Source organism: Grus americana, chromosome 4 (assembly GCF_028858705.1).
Source record: "Grus americana isolate bGruAme1 chromosome 4, bGruAme1.mat, whole genome shotgun sequence".
Classification (NCBI taxonomy): domain Eukaryota; kingdom Metazoa; phylum Chordata; class Aves; order Gruiformes; family Gruidae; genus Grus; species Grus americana.
Window position 1 is genome coordinate 8482669 of NC_072855.1, and position 16740 is coordinate 8499408.

The following is a 16740-nucleotide window of genomic DNA, read 5'->3' on the forward strand; positions in this document are numbered from 1 at the left end:
AAGGAACAGTAACATAGGACCTTACACTCTGAAGCAGAAGTGAAACAGCAAAGCTCTGAAAGGTGACAGGATGGAACGTGGATGGAACCAAGGGAGTGCAGCACAGCGAAAAGCAACACTGATCTCAACGGGGCAGACAGTTCTTGAAGGTGCAATGCCCAGAGGGCAGGTTGCATCCAACGCTGAGAGCAACATGATCATACCCCAAGACCTATGCTGAAAGTCAGCTGAGTAGTAGCAAGTTAGTTGGCTTTGTCTCAAATTATATATGTTTATGGACTAACCACTGAGAAGTTACTCCGCGGAAATTTAAAAGCATCTCAAGACATTTGCCAAAGTAGAAGCATGTGTTGTACATTCCATTATAAGAGGAAAGCACTAGTCTCAGTTGTTTGCCTGGCATCTTTCTACTCTGCATAGGCGTTATGGTTCTTCGTGATGTTTTCTCTGCATTCGCCAATACCTGAATGTTTTAGTCAGACTCCTACATTTCCTCCTCCAGTACAGATTCCAAAGAACACACATCACAAAATCATAAGGACAGTCACAGAGAACCCAAATTACTCAAAATTTGAGTGGGGGTTGGGGTTTTTTGTTTAAGTTGATCATGGTTTTGATTTTTTTAATAGTATTTGTTTATTATCTTCTCACTAAGAACCATATTAACATTCTCAGATACCATACCTAGATACCTGCTGGAATTAAATTTTTTTGTGAAGTTATGGAAAAAGCTTAATAAAAATTGATTTTCACAGACAAGGCCATTTTTCAGACTAGTAGCATAACAAGTTTGTGTGCAGTAAGCTCTGAAATGTATGCATCTCCTCTAGCTATCTCAGTGGATAATTATTGGGTGCAATATTCTTATTTCGAAACCAGGTGTAAGTAACCTTACCATTTTGAAGCCTCTAAACAATCTTCTGAATATTCCCCTGATCCAACCTGTTTGACTAGCTATGGTTGTGTAGAAATTTTTTTTAAAAAAATCATTCTTTTCTGATACTCAGGTACAGATTAACATGCCACCACCTCTTCCTCCCCCCGCTTAAAAAAAAAAAAAATCTCATCTAATTGTTTCTCTTCTGGCATAGGGACTCCGATACTGCTTTATTCTAGATCTCTACATAAAGGACTAAAATCACTGATTAGTGACTAGTTAAGGTGGTACCTTACGGCCCGTGTTACTCAGGAGATCAGATTACATCTATCTGTTGGCACCTCAAGATTTAAGTTCATTTAAGATATTCTCAAATGTCTGGGTATATCCTTGAAAAGTTCTGCCACTTTATTTGTGCAAAATTTAGACATAAGGTTAAGAATAGCATGAATAGAAGCCAATTCACTGATCACCTTATTCACTACATAGCCATTCCAGTAGAACACCACCAAACGGGACAGCTTGAGTATCACTACTCACTGCAGCAAATGTCTAAGCAGCACAAGCACCTGGCATCTGCTAGCACGCAAACTGTGACACATTTAAGTGTCAACTATTAACCTGCACTTCAAGGTTATGAAGACAGCATCAGGTTGACAGAAAGTACTAGCTTCCGGGTATGCAATATGTAGTTTTCTATACAAATCTTGCCTTACTCATTTCATGCTGGGTAAAAACACCACATCATTTAACATTAATATTTTATTCTAGATTGATGTTCAGCTGTGTGAACTATTCGTAACTTAGACATGAATAGTTTTATGTTACTCATTACTAACCTTTAAAACATTCAGAAGTGATATATGTAGTCTCAAAAAAACACTTAGGAAAATAGTTCAGTACTATCAGTTACTAATGGTAAAGTGGCAGACAGACAGAACTGTGTTAAGTTTTAAGTGGCTGACTCTAATTTGATGCATTAACCATTAGAAAAACCTAATAGTAAGTGGCCATGACTTGAAATAATGTTCCCAAGTAGATTAATATGCAATTGTCTGTCAGGCCTATTATCAAAGCCAAAAACTGAGACACTCAGAACAGTTACTGTGCTACCTGGGAAGTCTAGTTTATACCCCTTTTAGCCATGAGGTAGAAGCCTTAAATAAAGGCATCAAGTGATTCTGGTTAGAAATTAGAAACCAAGAGTTTGGCTTGACCTTAAGCTCACTTTTATTCAAGGGGATATAGGAAAAAAGTTCCAAAGCAAATTGTGGCTCAAGCTACCATCAGGTATTACACAACAAAAATGCAGAACAACAACCAGGGACAGCATGGCCAGAAAATGTGAAATAAAGAAAACAATCTGGGAAGGGCAGAGAGAGGGCTTACTCCAGGTAGTAAGCAAGATGAACTATCACTTTTGCTGTTCTAGGAGTTTTTCTAGAGAACAGAAGTTGGTAACCAGCTAATGGACATCTACCAAACTAAACTGCTGCTAAGGAGTCTGCATAAGGTCAACAACAGGCTTACCCATTATAACTAACGCTTGAATTTGCTGCAGTGGCCTGCACACAACTAAATAGGTCTTAAGGTCTCCCTCAAAGTCAGAGGATGGTGCTAACACACACATGCTAGCCTAGTATCAGTATCAGTCTCAGATACAGGAAAATACTGAAAGCCATGTATTTTGTTGTACACGGAACACCACTCGTAGGAAATGAAGTTCAAGAGTCATAAGTAAATGCAATTCCATTTATTTTCCAGCAACATCCCATACAAAAGCAATAGAAACATTAACTGCTTTCAGCAGAAAGTCTGTACAATGTTATCATTTACAACAGTTTTACATTTAAAATCACCAAATTAAAAAGAATCAAGCACTTTCCCTAGACATTGTTTTCTTGACTGTATTAACAAATGACTCATGACTATTTACAATTTCGAATTCAGGCTACTGCTTCTTAAAGCGTTATTGCCTGGTCTTTACCATACTGACCTCCAGTTTCTTCAGAGTATTTAATTTCCAATTGTTTCTGAAATATTTTTAAAAATAAAGAATCTTTAAAAAAAAAAAGACAGTTAATCTTCCAGTAAATAACTGCAGTAGATGAGTTTACTAGTACTAATCAGCAGTATGGTTCAGCTACCACCTGTATCACATCAAGTCAGATCTTTGTAGAAGAGCCAGATGGAAAAGCAAGATAACATGCAGATGCTCCAAAAATATCTCCCTACTTCGCTCTTGATCTGCAGGTGGACAACTGAAATTATGGACACAATGGTGGGGGGGGCAAAATCAGTATGATCTTGCTGAACTATTTATAATTACTTGAAGATTGCACTGCCTTTGGCTATTGTTTCTATTGAAAGGTTTTATAAAAAAAATCTGATATACATAAATTAAAAGTTAAAAAGAAGTCACACAACTTAATTGTATTTTTACACAAGTTTGGTCCAGAGAATATAGAGACCAACCACAACTTGGAGAACAGTCTTCAACTTTGCTTAAGCTTTCTTACTATTAACATTTTATGAATCAAGCTAACCTCTCAAATTTAAAAGAAATTTCTTCTAAAACACTTTGCAAGAGACTATTTAACTCACAGTATCAAAATCTTTAAGTGGTTCACTCAAACACACTTCCAAGTCAAATTCACCTTCTGCTTCATAGTCAACATGTCTAACTTTGGTGGGAGTGCCAGAACAGGTACCCTGGAATACAAAGTCAGTTAATAATTAGCAGTTCAATACAGGTTTAATTATGCAGAAATTCATTTAGACCACACTAGAACAGAGGCTTACAAACACTTTGAAGGCTAGTCTTAAGATTGAAGAGATTTAAATGCAGGCTTCTGCCTATTCAACCACATTCTAAGATTTCTTGCAAATGTTAATGTTTATACTATATATGTATACATTAAAACATTATACAGATTCAGTATTAATCAGAGAAACAAATCCAGTAAGAAAAACATTACTAGATCTTTACTGAAGGTTACTGCTCAGCTGTACTAAATGCTTTCTGCATATAAAAAGAGCCTACTTCAAGAAGTCTGAGTGTGCCAAGAAAGTTACATCCTATTTTAACATTAGATATTGCAATCTAAAGTAGCATTTCCACTGTACATCACAGTTCATAACTGATATGCTTTGAACAGATAGATTTTCTTCTGCAGACTATGAAAAATGAGATAACTGTCTTTTGAGATGGTCACTTAAGTTCTAACTCTCTGAACTCAGACTACAGACAGATATTGGCTATAGCTGGGAAAATGTCTAAATTTAAAGATTGCTTAGCCTTATAAATAGTCCCTGAACGCAGACTATGGAATGTCTCATGTATTCAGGCTACTCTGGATATAATTCTAAGTAACAGACTGATTATTAGCAAATATTTATGCAGATGACAGATATGCTTACATCATTATCTTGACAGCTCGTTTGAGATTCAGTAGAACTGCTTCCGACAGATTCTGTCTCCATCTCACCAAGGTCAACAGGAGTACTGTAAAATATATTAAAACAAATTCAGTTTTCTAGTAGTAAGTTGCACTTTGTAGGTGCAGTTCTAAAAATGATGTCCAAGCAAGAGCAGACACACCTGCAGAGATTAAAGGGACAGTGGTGGCAAACTGCAGAGACCAAACAGAATAGCAGGTCAACTCAGTGCAGCCAAAATGGCCAAGGACTAAATTAAAGTCTTGAGATTGAATATGGCAACTGATCAAAAGATAAATACCCAACACTCCAACAATGCCTCAATACAAACGAGGACAAATGTTATGGAAGAGCAAGGAATTTTTTTTTCCAGACAAGGTCTTCATCAATTTGATTTGCAATGTAAGATTTAATATCCGCTATACACACAACTAGATCCCAGCATCTGAAGATAGACTAGTATTTCACACCAATGTACACAGTAGGCTTCAGGCTGAAATACCAACTCCCCTCACAATTACAAGTAAAAGGAAGCTAAAAGTAAGTCCTTGCTTTTAGATCCCATTGCTCCATATCAGTCTTAAAATCAGCATCACTATTAGGGAAAAATAGTATTTTAGTAGTACAAAACTTTCCTGAGGAATTAGTTACATCTGTGTACCTTCATTCTGTAGTCCCATAGTTTTATTTTGGATTCCCTGATTAGCCTTATTGCTTTTTACATAGGAAGAAAGTAACAAGTTGCGCTATTCTACATCTTCTAGAGCAGAAGACCACAGCAGCTTGGACTGTGAAGGCTTGTGGCCATGCTTTTAATTTAATGGCACCTTGAGGTGATTTTACAAGTACTTCTTTCCTACTCTGCTGAAGAAACAAGAATTTATACCACTGTTCTTTAACTAGCAAGTGAAAAGGCTATGAGGCAGGTTCTTGTACATTGTACTGGTCCAAGCTCAATATTTGTGAGATCTGTCAATTAGTGAGAACTCTCCAGTACTGCTTCTACCAGACCGATCGGCAGACTGCTCTGAACGAATCAGCTTGCCTCAATGGTGCAATATTTTCTTTTATAGAGCACTGCAGAACGAGCTCTGATTTTACCCAGTAGACATACATTAAAGTAGTGAGGGATTTATATATATATATATATGCCCTTGCAAGGACACTGGGTAAGTCTAGTCTCACCAACTAGGTCCAGAAAGCTGTTGCACATTTTGACTGAGAAAGAACTGAATAGCACTAAGTGTGGACAAGTAACTAACGAAAACATTCAGCAATCACTGACTTGTCTCAAAAAGGGCTATGTTGTTTTAGGTAGGTTTTGTTTTGGTTTTTTTTATCCATGAGATTTTATATATTAGTTTCTATAAAGGTATCTTGAATACTCTATACATACATTTCTTGCAGATCACATCCATCTTCAGTAGGTGGATCCCAGGAATGCAATGCAACTTTCCATAGTTTAATTTGCTGATCCCATGACCTACGGCTGTACTTCTTAAATTTATTTGGAGTTCTGGGATGAACTCCTGGTATACGATGGCATCTATTCAGATATTAAGCATGAAAAATTCATTAATGCTTTTCACACAGACATATCATATAGCTTTGTTAAGACTGACTTATGTTAAGATTGACTGCCTGCTACCCAGAATTTGCTGGGTTGTAATGAGTCTTAGTGATGATACTATTTATGAGAAAAGACTATTGCACAGCTCCAGCACTCGTAAAAAACTGTCAGCTCCATATGAACATTTTAGTTTTTCTGTCCAAGTGAAGTAAAAAAACCCCCAGATTATCAATCTTAGGTCCGAAAACATCAGCATGAAATTTCTGCATATAACATACTCCAAACTTATTTGGTCTTTTCATTTACTAATGAGAAAACTGACTGCAAAAAGCAGTTTCATTTCTTCCTAGTTGACAAGCATAACTAAAAGAACTTTCACTTTCATTTCTGCAGCATGTGAAAGTTTAAAGGGATATTCCATGTCTCATTTGATTGTTAGCATCACTTATCTGTTAAAAAGTGTCTTTGAAGGTTTAATTTGTAGATGCCTTCTATTTGAATGCCAAGTTTAGTATGTTAATATACTTATAGAGAACAGTTATGACTTACAATCGGACATTTAGTTTTCCAGAAACAAAAGCAGCTTACCTAGGAACTTCTTTAATGTATCTATCATACGCAATTGTGTTTTTTCCATAGTTTATCTGTTTTTGTCTTCTCATCAAAACCACTTCATCTGTCTCAAGTTCTACTGTCACAGTGGACTCCTTTGAATCAGAACTAAAGAAAAAACAATGTAGATTTGAGGCTACTAGAAAACAAGCAATACTCAGAAACAAACCCACGTGTAGAAGACTATAAAGAAACACATTAAAACTTTTCAAATGAATGCTTGGGATGTTACTGAACTATGATGTTGGAGCAGACTTAAGATGAACTACTTCAAACTGAGCATTTTCAGAAGCAACATGGTACATTTGAAAAATTCAGACCTAGTGACAGGATCTTCCTCAACTAAGCTAAAAATTTAACCTACCTTCCAGAGGAGGACTTCCTTTCTCTTGAAAATTCATTGATCAGAAGTTTTCTTCTGTATCTGAAAGAATTTGAATCAGTATTAAGAATATACATACACAAAGAGAACATGTCAGGCTGCACTGTCACAACTCAGTTGATTTTACTTCTCAGCTAAGCAGCAGTTTTGAAGAAGTCAACCCAGACAAGGTAAACACCCTTCTGCTATGGAATGAATGTTTCAGTTTTGCCCTTAAAAAAAATGAGGACTTTTTTTTTTCCTAAGTCTTTTCCCTAAAAATTTTTTTACAGTAATGATATGCAAAACCAGTAATTAGTGAAAGGACATTCAAAGTAATTCAATCTAAGAGATTCAGGAAAGGTTTCTTCCAAAAGGGAGAGATTTAATGATAGCATACTCTCTGGAGAGTTGATGGGTATGCCACTCCTGCAGGGCTTAAGCAATAGCTGACCTAAAAGCAGCAGACAAGAAGCCAACGTTGATCTGTACTACAATAGTGAAGTTAAAAATAAAATACAGATTGTACAAAACAACTACCATTTCTCCTCCTTTCCCCACTTCATCTCAAACAGCTACAGGTACCTTGCAATTTCTTTGTTAACACTTGTCCTCATTTCATCTTCTTCCACTCTAGTTCCCCAATCTGAACACCGGGAAAGGGGTCCAGGGCCTTCTGGTGTTGTAAAACTAGAAAAAAAGGAAAAAAAAAGGGGGGGGGGAAGCACCTCTACATTAAAATTTTATTTTATTGTATTTCTTACCCCATGCCCAGCATCTCCCCCATTCACAGTTCGATAGTTATTTAATATATTCATTTATAGTACTCACAATAGCTGTGAAAATCTTGTGTTGTTCTGTTAAAATGTCATCTTTGTAAAATTAAGAATCAGTTGAGAGTTCCACCTTGAGGTTGTGTGGTTTGGGGTTTGTGTGTTGGTTTTGGTTGGTTTGGTTTTGTTTTTTTTCTTATAAAGTTTCTGTAGATATCTATAGAAACAAACCACTGTAGCATGCAACCTAGCCTACACTCTCAATAACTTTAAGCTGGTGTTCTTCAGAAAACAGTATGTGAAATATCAACTTCACTCATTTACTCGCTTATTTTCACTCCACTAACAGTATACTAACAAGTATTCATTCTTTCAGGATTACAGACTCATTAGCTATACAAAAGACAAAAGGTAGAACACAGAATTAAATTGTACAGCTAATTAATTAAAATTACGCTATAACACCAGGAGTTTCTCCATGTGAAAACATACCCAGTAGAGAAGGCAAAGACACAAAAAAAGAGCAGTCAATTTTTAGCTAGTAAACTGAAATTTGCTATGATTTTGCAAACTAGTATTTAACAACTTTATGGTAGCCCATTAGCAGATTTATATCACTTCCCAGCCAACAATAGTTGCCTACAGTCAGATTATTGAACGTGTTTTCCAGTCTCCGTCCTCCTGATGACCGATTTTCCTGAAGTACGAACTCAAAACTGTATCCTACAGAGCAAAGTTTTTTCACTAGATCTGGAAACACTCTGAAGACTTACCAGGATTCTGTGCAAAGATGTCCCTTGAAGTCAGGGAATTAAATCCATCTGCACTAAAACCAGTTCCAACTCGCTCCCAGCTCAGAAATAGGCTTGAGCTACTTTGAAGTTTTAGTTAAATTAAAACTAAAAGTTCTTTTTGGATGAAACCCAGTTACCTACTCAGAAAAATTAAACATAGCAAACAGTACAGGTCCCTCGGCAAATATCTATTTGGCCTCCAAGGATTTTTGCATTTGCTTATATTGATTTTTAACTTTGCTACAAATACAGGCCGCATTCCTATATTGCTCTCCCATGGTAGAGAATAGCGCAATCCCAGAAGTACCCGGTTAGTCCCACCATCTGAGCTTTTTTCCTCAACACCGTGTCACACCTTTTCATACTTGTTTGTTTCTGTACCTGTGCTGTGTATGCAGAGAATTAAGGAGAATTTGGGAGCATCTGCAGCTCTTTCTTTCAATTAATTTGCTCTGTGACAGTACTGGTGCCAGACATACTAAGCTTAGCCATCTTTCTTCAGACCCTAACCCCCATGTGCCATTTCACTGTTGTTGAGAAGCTCTGGTGCTGTGCTAGGACTGCAAATGGTGCTCAAACTCTGCCACGGAGAAACCACCCCCTGCCCAGACTGAATCCGTTGTACGGCCCAGCATCTATCCCCATCCTCTTCTCATTTGAACATTTTATTTTGACAACACTGAAATAGCATAAACAAAAAGTAGCATTAGGAAGAGAACAACTTCGGTCAGAGCCAAATCCAACTTAAACCAGAAAGTACTCCTGTTCAATTCAGTACTGGAAGACACACAAAAGCATTGCTTCATCAGTTTCAACCTAAATAAATAATCTGTAAAGTTTCATCTTTGCATTCCTACTCAAACACGCTTCCTGAAATTAATTTCATTTACACTGGATATCATAATCTGTACCACTGACCAATGTCTTCCCTGCTTATTATCAGCAAAGAAAAATGGGTAGTTACAGGGCACAACCCATCTCATTCTAGATTAGAAATCTAGATTCAATCAGCTGAGCTGCAGGTCTCAGCTCCCATCCACTGATAAAAGGGACTAAAGGAACCATGGCATGAACAGCTCAGACATAGACACTGACATAAAATAAAGCACTTTCACTAAACTGAAGTTTACCTGCGCTGGGAAATGCTAAGGAAGGCAGTGAGCAGCAGTATGAACAGAGTGAGTGAGCTCAGAAGTGGACCCCACCACACATGTTGACATACTTAGACACAACTTCTCGAGATGGTCTGTGCTGCCTTCAGAAATATGAAGGCAGATGACTTCTAGGGCTTGCACTTTTAATTTGTCATCTCATTTAATTTTACCACCACAGTATGTGCAGCCTATATCCATAAACAAGCATAACTGGCTTGAGCAATTATTGCTTCATGATAAATAGCAGTAAACAAGCATGAAATAGGACAGAAAATGATGAAGAATATAATACAAGACATAAGAATGAAAAATGTTTATTCTTAAGAAGTCACTCCAAGATCAGAACACTGCACTAGATTCTTTTCCCTCCTTTAAGACCAGCTATTTATGATCGACGAGTGATTTATGAACAGGCAAGGCTTGAAAAACGCATACAATAGTCTATTCAAGAGCTCCTGATGAACAAAAGAACAGAGAGCTGCTTCTATTGCAAGCGCTGCTTACCTGTCCAGCCTGCTACCAGAAGACTTGTACTTGTTTTCCTCAAAAAGGGATGAATCGGACTCACTCTGCTTTCTTCGCTTTCCATCTGCACCACGTTTCCTTCCTTGGGACCAGCGAGGCGGAGGCTGTGGGCTGGTAGCAGACAAAGCAAAGACAACGTGAGCATTTTATTTTATTAGCCTCTTTAAAACATCATCGCGTGCAGACGTCGTAGTCTATTTACTGATTTTACTTCAAGAAGTCAAGCTGAGCGACACGAGTAGGGCCTCAAGAGTCCCTCTGGGGAAACTCCGCAGGTTTCCCCACAGCCCGCCCCTGCAAACAACGGAGGGATTTACGCCCCTTCCCCCGCTCCCTTCCGCAGGGGACCCGCACCTCAGCGAGGGGCGAGCGGCTGCCCCACGGCCGAACATGGCGGACCCCGGGCGGCGAGACCGTTGGGGCAGAGGAGGCCACGCGCAGGTGCGCGCGGGCCGCGGTTCCGTTCCGTTCCACCACCCCCCCGCCTCCGGGCCCGCCCGAAGAACGGGGAGCGAGGACGGCTCGCCGCTGTCCGCCGCCGGAGAGAAGGGAGGGATGAGTACCGGTAGCCCTCGCCTCAGCTCGCGGCGGCCCTACCTGCTCTTCGCACCGCCGTGCGGACTCCTCTGGCGGAAGGACATGGCGCGGGGTGTCCTCAGGTGGGCTGGAAGGAGAACCGGGCAGCGAGGGAACCGGAGCGGACTGCGAGGGAGACCGACCTTCCTTCCCGCTCAGCCCTTTCGCATCTCCCGCCGGCGCTGACTGACACCGCCCGCCCCGCCTCCCCGCGGGGCGCTTGCGCCGGCCCCTCCATGGGGACAGGTACGCGGGGGGAAGCAGAGGGAAAGCGCAGCCGCCAGCCCGCGTCCTCTCCCCGCCCGCCCCGCCGAGCCGACCCCGCTGCTGGCCGCCAAGCAAACACGCTCCCCTTCGCGGCGCCCCCGCCACACGCGGCCCCGAGGACACTTGCCGTTCCCCCCCCACACGGCCGGTGTAATGGTTTAGCCCGCTGCCTCCGGCCCCGCCCCGTCCGGCTCCGCCCCGGGGCGTGTTGGCGGGAGAATCAAGCGCGGCGGCGCGCGGTTTTGGCGCGCCCGGGCTCGGGGCGGCGCGTGTTGGGGGTGAGCGGTGGGGCCCGCACCACGGCGAGCCTACGGCCCGGGGCTTGCGAGGGAAACGGCAAAAAATAGCCAAAACGAAAGAAAAAAATACAGATTCCCGAGGTTTAAAGATGAAGGATCGCAGTCATCAGCACGGCTATTTAATCCGTGAAGAGCACATGGTTTTTCATCAGCCAGTTCAAAACCTACATCCCACTGTTATGACATAAATTTATATTTCATGAAATTACATGGCATTAAATAATATTTCATATCAATATTGAATATGGCTGGGTAACGCTGTGAGGTTGCTGTGCTTTAGTAGGTGGAGTTTCCAGGTGTTTTTAACCACACACGGACGGTGTTTCCTTTACGTCTGTGAGATCTCCTATCTACTGCCATTTTACAACAGTAATTTAGAAACAAGCTGGAGGACTCCTACAGCAGAACACGAGCACAGCTTTAAATAAAAACACCTTTGCAGCCCTCGTGGACCGAAGGCCAGTGGGACACTTCACACGCACAAACTGGGCAGCGTTTTATGCCGGCCTCGGTGCCACTTCTCAGATGCTGGATGTAGCTTCACAGTAACGATGGCATAGGTGGTAAAGCTACAAAAACAACGGTACTTGTACAAAATCAAGTTACTTCTAGGTTAAGTGATTTTATCGCCAACAATTAAGGAAACATTCATATCTAAAAAGACATTAGATTATTTTTGGAAGGTAATATAACCTTCTGCAGGTTTAGTATTCAAAACGTGATAGAGTAGCAATGAGAATGGGATGTTTCTCCTGTTGGAGAACCAAATTTATTTTCTTCCTTTTTTTCAAGAGGCATTTTTCTTGCTTCTCAGACCAGCAAAGATATGGACAGTTGTCAGACTAAGGTTAAAACAATCAAAAAGATAATATTCTTAATTAATAAAATGTATTAACATTAGTAAGATATAAAGCACAGGAAATAACACTGTTCTCAAAGTAAACTTTTTTTTTTGTTCTAGAATTCAATTTCTAAGGTATGCACTTACTCCAAGAGTGTTTAATTATGTATTATATTTCTGCTTGTTCAGATGCAGCCTACATTTCCTGATTCAGCTCTACAGGAAATAGTCTGTTTTCAGTACACAACAATTCCTGTCATGGTGCCTCAACTGAAACCTTAAAAATTATGAAAAAGTGCCACCTTCTGCTTCACAGGAGCAACATGGGAGAGGAGAAAGCCCACGGTCAGGACAGTCATCCTTTTTTTGCTCCAACAAATGCCCCAGCCTATTTCATTAAATCCATTTCTTCCCAGCACACTCAGGTAATACTCATTCATCCTGTACTTTCTGGTCATAAATTTTCTGCTGTCAAAAAGTAAGTTGTCAAGAACTGCAGGCTTTTTAAGAGCTGTTGTCACCTATAGCCATATGATCTCTCGCTTGCCGTAGAAGCTGGCACAATTTTGCATTAATTCTAATAATGCAGTTTCTTCTAACCACATCTCACCTGTGTGTCATGAATTTAATCATATGTTGCACTGGCCCAGCTGGCCTCTTCATTACTGGCATTTGGTTACTCCCTGCAGCATGCAATTAATTTCTTTTCACTATCCATATCTTCATTGCATCTTCTTAAAAAATTACCACTATAACAATAAAAGTTAAAAAAACCAGAACAGAATTATAGTCACAGTATGAGGATACAGAAAATAGGATTTTAAACTTAAGTTTTAGCAACCTTTCTTCTGGATCATATGCGGTTTGCATGTCAGTCCGCATTTTTACTGGACCAGCCTCACCTTTCTTTTGCAGGTAGCAGAAAGCCAGCAAACCTTGGCTCTGGTTATTTGACAAATGCAGTTATAGATTCATACCTCATGCAATGTAATTGCATGGAGTCAGTGTGGTGGGTTGACCCTGGCTGGGGGCCAGGTGCCCGCAGAGCCACTCTCTCACTCCCCTCATTCACTAGACAGGGGAGAAAAGGTATAACAAAAAGCTTATGGGTCGAGATAAGGACAGGGAGAGATCACTCACTAATTATTGTCACGAGCAAAACAGACCGAACTTAGAGAGGGAATTCATCTAATTTATTACTAAGCAAAACAGAGTAGAGGAATGAGAAATAAAATCAAATCTTAAAACACCTCCCCCCACCCCTCCTTCTTCACCGACCTTGGTATCTGCAGTTTCTTACATCTTCCCACTCCTCTCTCCAGCTGCAAAAGCTCTCTCTCTGTTTTTTTCCTTCTTAAATATGTTATCACAGAGGCGCTGATTGGCTTGGCCTTGGCCAGTGGCGGGTCCATCTTGGAGCCGGCTGGCATTGGCTCTATCAGACACAGGGGAAGCTTCTAGCAGCTTCTCACAGAAGCCACCCCATAGCTCCCCCGCTACCAAAATGTTGCTACACAAACCCAACAGAGTCAGTATAAGTAAGTTACTGAGCTTTGAAACAACAGAAAAATTCTGCAGGTTTCACCAATGCAGCTTTCTAGTGCAGATGTGGCCTTAGTCCAAAATACTTCTGATGTTATAAAGGGATATGGGACTATTTATAAAGGAAAAAAAAATCTAATTGCAGCTTTAACTTGCATACTTATTTAGTAAGGTTGCAACAACCACTGCAGTTCTCAAGAATATCTATTCTTTGGCTCATTCAAAGACCAGATACTTAAACAGCAGTAAGGGAAAATTTAACTGTGAGCTCAGCAGGTGCAAAGCAGCCCTGGAGTAGGTATTTGGCAGATTAAAGAGCATAAACATGCCTTCCAATGAACCTGGGTGAAGTGAACCCAATATTCATTACCATGACAGGCTGTGTTTGAGTAACACTTGCAAGATCAGCAATGAAATGTGTTTAATGGCTGGCAGAAGTAACAAACAAAAGTTGTTTTTTCTTTTTTTCCTTTTTTTTTTTATTTATTTTTAGCAGCTTAACACAAAAGCGATTACCAAAGCCCAGCAATGTTTTTGGATAGACTTTCTGACTACATATTGACAGGTGGTGTTTTGTTGTGGGCTGTTTGGGTTTTTTTAAAGACGATACTTCATGCGTAGCAAGGTTGAAGTGTATGGTAAGAGGGAGAATTTGCAACTCTACTGCAGAAATGAAGCATGGTTTCACAAACTACAACTTCCTCATGTAGTTATTTACAGAAATGAAAGTGAAAGATGCCTGCCACTCTGACTTGTGTTTTGGGTCCTGATTTACATAGAAGTGGAGCTCTTGCTGTCCACAAGTTGAGTCAAAAGGACACGGTCACCAGGCACAGTGGGTGGCAGTACACACACCTTCACGTGATAGGAAGAAGGAGTTGTCCAAACAGCGTAACTGCAGCTGAAACAAGTATGTTGCTTTGGATCCATACTATTTAAAGTAATTAAGACAGTCATCAGAAGAACAGCACCTGCAGTACGCAATACATACCTTAGTCTTTCTGCCTCTTCTTCACCACATGCTCCCATTAATTCCAGGTCTCTAGACTCCAATCTTGAGCAATTCCAGGAACACATTTGTTTCTTCCTGTTTCCTGATTAATCTTTTTAGGAGAGTTGAACAGAATGGCCTAAAGGAACATCCCAGCTGAAGTCTGGTAAATAACCAGGCAGCTCTTCTGACCCCCTTTTCAGTTTGCAGATGTCAGAAGAGGTTTTCTTCAAGGCTGTACAAAACCATACAGCAAGGTATCTACGCCTGCATTTAACTGGGCATAAGAACAAGGGTAAGAAGGTAGAGGTCAGATCAGGGTCCCAGATCAGCAGAGTAAAAGCTGCTGAATTTTCTTCTACCAGAGATCACTGCAGTATTATATACGTGGTCTTGAAGGCCAAGAGGAAGCACTTGCTCAGTGAAGCTCAGGATTGCTCAGATGTGTTGAAGATCCTCTTCACGGTGAGCTCACAAAGCTCATCGCACATCATCTTGTTAAAAGTGGGAGAAATTCACACTGTTTTTCCCAAAAAGGCACAAATACTATTCAACCACTTGGCTGAATATTTTTTGCAAAGCTGTGTCAGACAACGGAGGGATGAACAGACACACCAACGTCCCAGCAAAACTAACAGCTTCAGAAGGGGAAAGAAGACTGCTGCCTGCCAGCCCACCTCAGCAACTGCGCCAGGCCAGACCAAGAGTCTTCAGCCAATCATTTGCAATGGCCTTTAGAAATTAAATAGTTTGGAATCTCAGCAGCTGGCTTGCTGTCTACTGTTTGGCTTGGAGCTTTTTGGTTTTGTTTTGGTTTTTTTTGCATTATTTTGCTCGACTTTTCAATGGTTTTGCACTTTTTTCCCTTTGTGAATGCACTGACTTGTTTCACTTCTACAAATTGCATCTGCGTTCTCATTGTATGTATGTACCTCAGAGACTCCTGCTAAGTATGTATTTGGAAATGGTGTCTTAGCAGTTTAACAAGCACCCAAGTAATGCTTTTTGGGTGGAATGTCTACGTACATAGCGCTCCTGGCTGAAATAAGCAGCCTTTAGAGATGAGGTAAGGGAGAACTGTGTTCACTTACCATCACCTCATGGGTTTTTCCTCAAGGTTGTATGCAGGTCCTGTACTTTTCTCCTCCGTGAGATCTGTGTTGTAAAATGTCTCCAAAAAGCCTGCCTCTGGGCGGTAACACCTGGGCTGGCTCTATGCTCAGTGAAACATTAAGATCTGAAAATAGTAAAATGTAAAGGATTTACCTTGAAAGTTCCTTTCCCCTTTGCCTGGCCTTACCGTAATTATACAAACTCGCACATCTTCTGTGTGGCACCTGCATAAACACCCGCGCTCCTGCAGGAAAGTTAGCTACGCTAGCACCTCTCCTTTCCCACACGCCACTACGGAAAACTGAACTGTCTTCCTGAACCAAGGACGTGCTTCAAGTACAGCATAGGTTCAAAATGCATACAAACAAACTCCATTTCCTCCAGCCTTACTCTGAGATAAGAGCACCTGAACAGCATGTTTACCTCAACGGATCCAAGCTAGATAGAGGACAGCTCCAGCCTGGAAGCTGTGCGGTACTTTTAGCATAACACTACGTACAAGTTAAATTCAGTTTATTCAGCAGAACTATCTGCTGTAACACAGCTTAGGGATTACAGTTGCCTTGCATCTTTGTCAGCAAAGAAAATCCTTCAGAAAAGCACTTTCATGCCACAATATGAATTTTAATGGGACAAGGAGATAGCCTCATCACTGTGAGCTCAAACATGCAGTTTTAAAAACAAACTACACATAACCAATGTCATTTCAGAACTGCTAGTGAAAGACCATTTCTACAAGCACAGATAATATATCATCTGTAAGGAGATTCTCCCAGTGGAAGCATGCCAACAGAGGATACATGTCACTTCTTGGAAGAATCTTAAACCTGGCGGGTGAAGTTCATTTTGGCTTAATTACAAACTGAGCACGGATTTATGCAAAGTGGATTTAATTAAAATGGGTAAGATTAATGGAAGACTATCAAATACAAACTAGGGGTGGGGTGCCAGACTTCTGCTCTGCATACCTCAGTTGTAAACTCCTATGTCAAATAGCCTTGACTAGA

At 40.6% G+C, this 16740-nt stretch overlaps 1 protein-coding gene across 1 annotated transcript; it reads right to left on the minus strand.

Moving 5' to 3' along the window:
- Positions 1-2619: 2619 nt before the first annotated feature.
- On the minus strand, positions 2620-10883 carry SLBP (stem-loop binding protein). Its single transcript, XM_054825506.1, has 8 exons — positions 10702-10883; positions 10084-10215; positions 7444-7548; positions 6862-6921; positions 6474-6605; positions 5712-5861; positions 4298-4382; positions 2620-3589 (listed from the first exon to the last, which is right to left on the minus strand). Exons 1-8 carry the CDS (start codon positions 10743-10745, stop codon positions 3473-3475), a joined length of 825 nt encoding a protein of 274 aa, XP_054681481.1. The 5' UTR covers positions 10746-10883; the 3' UTR covers positions 2620-3472.
- Positions 10884-16740: the final 5857 nt, after the last annotated feature.

Bases quoted from the DNA above. Each gene is read 5' to 3' on its own strand.
- SLBP (XM_054825506.1), bottom strand. From the start codon at position 10,745: ATGTCCTTCCGCCAGAGGAGTCCGCACGGCGGTGCGAAGAGCAG. The intron at 7,549-10,083 runs GTAAGCAGCGCT...CTTTTTTTCTAG, and splicing joins TCTGGTAGCAGGCTGGACAG to TTTTACAACACCAGAAGGCC. The intron at 5,862-6,473 runs GTAAGCTGCTTT...ATATCTGAATAG, and splicing joins TACATTAAAGAAGTTCCTAG to ATGCCATCGTATACCAGGAG.